The sequence below is a fragment of the Acanthisitta chloris genome, unplaced genomic scaffold (genome assembly GCF_000695815.1).
Source record: "Acanthisitta chloris isolate BGI_N310 unplaced genomic scaffold, ASM69581v1 scaffold13705, whole genome shotgun sequence".
Taxonomy (NCBI): domain Eukaryota; kingdom Metazoa; phylum Chordata; class Aves; order Passeriformes; family Acanthisittidae; genus Acanthisitta; species Acanthisitta chloris.
The window spans coordinates 25,599-32,391 of record NW_008675427.1 but is presented as its reverse complement, the minus strand read 5'-3'; the positions used below and the strand labels follow the sequence as shown (position 1 = coordinate 32,391).

Here is a 6,793-nt window from a genome sequence, read left to right as displayed (position 1 = left end):
GCATGGGAGTGTCTCTGCAGAAGCAGAGTACCTCCCTACCCAACAGGCAGGGCTAGGACGATGAACTCTGCAAGGATCATAAGATACTCAAATATTTATCGTATTAGGAGTCACATATGTTATTAAAAAAATAAGCCTTCTACTGTTGTTTTAGCATTTTGCCCTGCATTGAAGAAAGGGTGACTAGCAAACTGTTTCACCAATTTTAATATTTTTAGGAGTGCCAGATGAATTTCTACTGTGTCTGAGCCACACATAAATAAATTAGAACCTAAACAAAGAAAATGAACATTTTCATCCTCTCCTGCCTAACACTTAAAAAATAGGGGTCAAAAGGAAGCTGCTCTCAATATTTTTTAGGGGCAGCCTTGAAGTTGGAAGTAATAAAATATAAAGAACATTTTATAAAAACATGTTAAAAAATTAAGCAAGTTTATTGTAAGCTATTTCAGATCTAAAAAAGATTTAAATATTTAATCTTAGATTTATTCTGTTTTACCCTACTGCAGTTATCAGGGGAACCATTTCCAAATGTAAGACTTGTAAGTAAAAAAACAAAGGCTAAAATACACCAATTTCTTTAAGAAGTTTGACTCATTTCCACAGGACCAGAAGATTTTTGTATTGTATAGTTAAATAAATTATTTAAGTAATACTGCTCTAATAATGTTTCTCCGTTATACTAACTTACAACTGGTCTTGCAGTTCCACAATGATATATTCCAGCTGCTCCTTCTCCATTTTATGGGCTAGATCCATATCTTCAATTCTTTGTAACAGCAGTTTATTCTGTGAGACAGATTCAGATAGCTGGTTTTCTCTGAGTCGTACCAATTCTTCAAGATAACCCTGGAAATGCAAGTTGTTAGAAAACTTTAAAGAACACACTATCAAAAAAACCTTTCATTATGTATGTTCACATCTTTTGCTTTACAATGTATATGGCTTTACTTTGGGTTTGTTGTAGGGTTTTTTATTATTTATTTTTAAGCAGACTAGTAATTTGACTCAAGATTAGTTTGACATTTCCTAATACAAGGTAACAAGAAAATCATTTACTTATTTGTATTCTTGCAGAGGAATAGAATATGGATGAAAACATGAGACAGGGATGCCAACAGCATGAAACACTAATTCATTTCTCAATAGCAACATAGGACAGTCACCAGTACAAGAATACGATCAAAATTCTACATCACATGAAGGATATTAGATATTGCACAAGGAGCACAAGAGTAGAATCTATGTGGATCTTTATATAGTTAATGAAAGGGATCCAAAATTATTGCCAAAAAAATTCCATTGTTATTTTAAAGTTTCTTTGAAAACTGTAATACTGCATCAAACATTAAAATGACAAAGAAGGTTATTGAAATAAGTATTCACCTACAGCAAAGCACAAGGTAGGGTAAGTGCTGAAGGTCACTTCTTTTAGTAACATTGGACATGTACAGCTGGATTGTGCATGTATATCTTAGTTTTTCCAGCTGATACTATAAAAGAAATGGGACAGTGCTAATCACACTACTTAGCCATCTGCAAAAATTCACAATGTGAGTATTTAGTAGCAGCTGTGATGGCATGCTGGTCACAAGTATGCTCACAAATCACACATCTGGTTACAATACTAAGCAGCTATTTCCTTTCCTTCTTAAAGCAGAGTTCCAGCATGTCAAATGTTAGTAACTTCTTATATAGACTCGGTTAAAGCTAGATACCGTAAGTCTATACTACATGAAATTTTGCACATTCCTTGAGGCTTCTGGAAAAATGTGCAACTTCTTCGTAGCTGCCCACAATAAAAAAAAAAAAAAAAGTATTAACAACCAGGTAGTTTTTACGGACACAGAACAGGTGTCTCTTCTCAACTCCTGTTCAATAAAAGGAGGACAAGGAAAGGAGAGCAAGCAACTGCTGGAGCAAGTCTAGATGATCGAGTAAGGTCCATTCCAACTCCTAAATTCTATGCTATGATAAATTATATGATAAAAAAACCAGACTTCACGTTAGCTGGTAGCAAAATGCTAATAATATGGTTCATCACCACAAAGACTATTAAGGGTTTGGAGCATCTCTCATATGAGAGGAGCCAGAAGGAGATGGGATTGCTCAGGTCAGGGCTGGGGAGATGGGAAGAAGGTGAGGACAAGAATCATATCCACGTGCATCAGGATGGGAGGGTGTAAGGAAAATGGAATCAGATTCTTCTCAGTGACAGCCAGTGAAAAGAGGCAATGGGCACAAACTGAAAAAGACATACAGGAAACTATTTAAATGTAGAAAAAACTTTTTTTTTTTAAATGATTACTCTTTTTTTCTTAAATGCACACTGGAACAGGTAGTCCAGACAGGCTGGGGGGTCTGCATCCTTGAGATATTCACAGCTGGACTGAACAAGGCCTTGAGCAACCTGCTCTAGTCTACTTTTTTTCTAGGGGAGGAGTTGTACTAGACAATCTCCTGAGGTGCCATCTGACCACAATTATGCTTGGATTCTACAGTTCTGTCCACTGGATATAGATATATTTAATAAGAAGTTTTTAGTCTCAGTACAAGTTCCAAGGAATCTTGAGAGGTTTTCAGTATGCCTAGTTCTGCCTCAGCAAGTGCTACTGTTATCGACTGTTAAGGTACTCCTTGGAGCTCTGTAGCACTATGAAAGTACTAAATGATGGTTAGGACATATACCAATTTTCTGTCTCTCAGAAAACTCAAAAATATAAAGAAAAAATTTACAAAAATATTTTAGACATGAAGCATCAGGATCAGAAACAGAAACTACGAACAGTAAATACCTCTATCCGTAATGACACAGAGATGCCCCATCCCACCAGTAAAAGGATATCAAACTCCAGTACAAGCAGTACACAAAGAATTGAGGAGTTTAATACACAAAAGTGAGCAGTTTAAGCCATTCCTATAAAGGGAAGGGATAACTTCCATATAAATAACAAATGTGTAAAGTATGATTCATTATTCTGGACAATAGACAACTTGGAAAAGACAAACTCATTATATTTCCAGAGTGGCCTGGAGAGGGCAAGGAAGGAAGTGATTGTAAATAATTTTTTTTAAAAACAAGAGCTAGGCACCATGAAATCAAGCTCATAGGAGCCAGATTCAAAAGACAGAAAAGGAGGTGGCTTTTCACACAGCAGATGGTAGATTCACAGAATGCTTTGCAAAAAAAAATAAATTTGATGCTAAAAATTTACATGGGATCAAGGGGATATTTGACAAGTATTTAGAAGATAGATCCATCACAGGTTACGATACAGACAAACTTTATCAGCTTCAGGAAGCCCTTCAGCTGCTATACATTGGCCAAGAAAGTATTAGAGGAAATGTGGTGCACGTGCTTTGTGTTTATTCTTCCCTCTAGATCTGCTTTGGTCAAGTACCCAAGATAGGATAGTAGGATAACAAAGGATTCTTGGACTAAACCAGCATAATGTTGTTGATCCAATAAAACAATGCTAGGATTTACCTTGCTAAAATAATACCTGACCCCATCCTACCATTCAAATGGCTCAGAAGACAGAGACCTTTATCCTAGCTGCAATCCAATTGCTTGCCATTTTGTGACCCTGGTAAACATCACTCTCTTGTGCTATTAATGACTGCAGTATACATACTTAATTGGAAGGCACAAAAGGAATTTATCATTGTTTGAGCAAAGTGAATGACAATAGAGCAAAAGAAGGATTCGTAAAACCCACTTCATCAGTTACTAAAGACATTCTTTTCAACTTGGTCTTCTTGTCACAAACATCCAGTTTTCCAACACACAAAATGTCAGAAAGCCCCTTTGCTTGAATAAAAACACTGTCTCTAACTGGTACCTACTGCACATTGTGCAACTCAACTGTTGATGTAGCTTATTGCTGTGGAAAAGGTCCCAAAAAGGGAAGGAGAGAAACACTCAGGAAAGGAGCTCCATTCCATAGTCTCTCTAAAATCTTAATGGTCATTTGTTCAAGTTAGAACAGAACAGATGCAGTATAGCTGAAGTGAATTATGTAAAAACTTGGCAGGCACATCCCAAATGAAAATTAGACAATGGAAAATTTTCTGTCTGTGGGAATAAAAAAGTTATTTTGCTGCTGCAATTGCAAGTAGGCATTCTAAAGGAGGACAATTAGGAAAGTGCCAGTGCCTGTCAGAGTAGCTATCATTTTGAAAATTGTTTTAAATGCACCAAAATTTTCACAGATTTATCCTACAACTGACTTAAATTCGCCCCTACATTAGGTAACTATGGAAGCTGGCAGTTCATTAAGAGAATGTTACACAGAATGATGTGACTCACTAAAATAACAATTCCCAAAAATTTGAAATACTCAGTATCAGATCAGCAAATAACTTCCACGAAACAGGAATGTTAGACTCATGAATAAACCAAACCCACCATTTGCTGTTACAGCCACTGAACCTCTGTACTTATGCAGACACAAAGCTTCCTAGTGATTCTGGCTAGTTGATTTGGGCACCATGTTTCAGTATTTTTTTCTATAGATGTATGTCACATTTTTGATGGGCTATCCTTGAAAATTCACAACTTGGATGTACCAAGAAATACAAACATCCACCTATTTCATTGTCTTCAATGCTTCTCCTGAGCTGACGACACTTCCCTCATGGTGGGGGAAAGTGTGAGTTCAAACTGATCCTATGTTTTTGTCTGGACACAAGGATGAAATATTGCCCAGAATGCCTTCCACTTGTTCAAGGACTGTTGGGATGGGGAAGGAAAATTTTCCATTTTTTTTGTGTATCTGAAAAGATTCCCTTTGAATGGCACATTTTGGTTTACAAAGGCAAGGAAAATGCCCTCTGCACTAGAGAGGGCCTCAGGAACACAAATTCATTGCATACATAAAGTGACACTACAGTAGCTGAGAAGATTGTGCCAGCAATCTGGATGCCAACAGTTCAGGTTATATTTCAAAGCCAAGAAGTCTAAGGGATCCGAAAAAGGAAAGAAGGAATTGTATGCACATTTTTAAAAATACCTCATCTATTATTCCACAGTAAGTCTAACTTTTTCACTTTTACATAGAAAACTTTTAGCTAGGTTCTTTCAAACGCATTAAAGTTAACCAATTTTGTTTCTACGTATTCCATACTCAGGGAAATAATGTAGTTCCAGCCCTTCATATGGTCTACTGTGCTCAGAGCTTCACAAAAATCAAATTCTTTCATTATGAAAATAGAATATTAAAAATACTAATAGAAATTATTTGTTTTAAAAGTAACCATTTATCTTTGATTTTTCCTGGCCCCTCCTTTCTTTTCCTGTGCATTGTTTCTTTGGTGTCTATGAATAGTCTTCCCTCTTCTCTCACCAGCTAATATGCATTGCAATTACTGTAGATGTCATATGCCATTATGAAAAACTGACAAGCACTTTGCTTTTAAAAATGCTGACTTACTAAAAGGTTTGGACACATTATTTAACTTCACCTTTAACTTACAGTATGTTGGGTGGTAGATGGAAAACCTACCTTTGGTTTCTATAGCAACATTCAATATGCCACCTAAATTAAAATCAAATACAAACACACTTTTTTGTTTTCCTTTCCCATTCTATCTTCAAGCAAGTCTTAGAACAATGTATTTTCTAAAAACCCATCTCAGTATTACTGAGAAAATAGTTTTGCTTTTCATACAAGATGGATTACTTTGCTGATAGTTTCTGTTTTCTCTAGGTGTTAAAGTTTAACACCACTACATCATAAAACCTTCAACTGGCAGTGTACTTACATCAATAAAATTCTGTGACCTCTAGGGAAGAGAAAAAAACATGTGGACAATTGTGTTTGCTTCAAGTTCACAACTTAACACAGATACCCTGGCTGTAACTCTGAGATTGGAAAAAGGAGCCAAAGCTTCTACATTATATTGTGAAATCTGATCTTTGAATTATTATTATCCTCTTCCCCATCTCCCCATACCTCTTCTCCCTCAAATCAGTGAGCGTAGGTGCTTAGATATGCTAAGAACCACAAAATTTCAGAGCACTTACATGAAGCTAAACAACATTTAATATATTTTCCTGCCTTTACTTATAATGGATATGTCACCAGTTGGCTGGTGATGAGCTTTGGCTCCATAGCCCCCCCCCAAACTGATCTTTTACCTTCTGTTCCAATGCAAGCCGATACTTCTGTTCTACCCTTTTGCATTTGTTGTACCAACTGTTTTCATCTGTGATGAAGGGAGGACCAATGTTCTCTGGAGTACTGCCTTCACTGCCACTACTGCCCAGTGTTCTTAGCTCTTCTTCATCACTGCTGATGCTGTCAGAACTGAAGGATCATACATTTATTAGCCGAGTGAAACGCTGTACTTGTAAAAACACAAAGCACCACATTTCTTAAAGATATCTAAAGCTCTGTAAACCAAAAAGAATGGAAAGGTCGGGATAGGATAGATCACTAAACACAAGTCGTGTTTATTTGTACAGCCACTTAAATAAAGAGTGGGCAAAAAATTTCTCATTCATTTTTATGCTTTCTGGTGATGCCAAATTGTTACCTGATTTATTAGATAGTGAGAATTCTTTTATTATTAATCATAAGGCTGATCAGAGGAGCCAAACATAGCTGGAAGGTCAGATTATCTATGTAACTGGTCCTTACTTTCTGTTATGTGCTAACGGCTCACATTGCTTATGCCATATCTTACATTTACCAGGGCATATAGAATTTTTATTCACAAAACAGCTACTTTTAAGTTTACAGCTACGCAGAAAAGCCCATGAGAAAGGACAACTTGCTCGGGTGATCATCAT

General features: G+C 36.4%; 1 protein-coding gene across 1 annotated transcript in view; it reads right to left on the bottom strand.

The window, feature by feature from the left end:
- Positions 1–687: 687 nt before the first annotated feature.
- The window catches only part of LOC103803210 (RUN domain-containing protein 3B-like), a gene marked incomplete at its 5' end in the record, with an annotated part of 26,419 nt that continues 20,313 nt past the window's right edge, over positions 688–6,793 (bottom strand). The window contains 2 exons of the mRNA XM_009075754.1: positions 688–849; positions 6,140–6,308. Of these exons, the coding sequence (XP_009074002.1) occupies positions 688–849; positions 6,140–6,308 (331 nt within the window). The remainder of the gene's footprint in view (positions 850–6,139; positions 6,309–6,793) is intronic.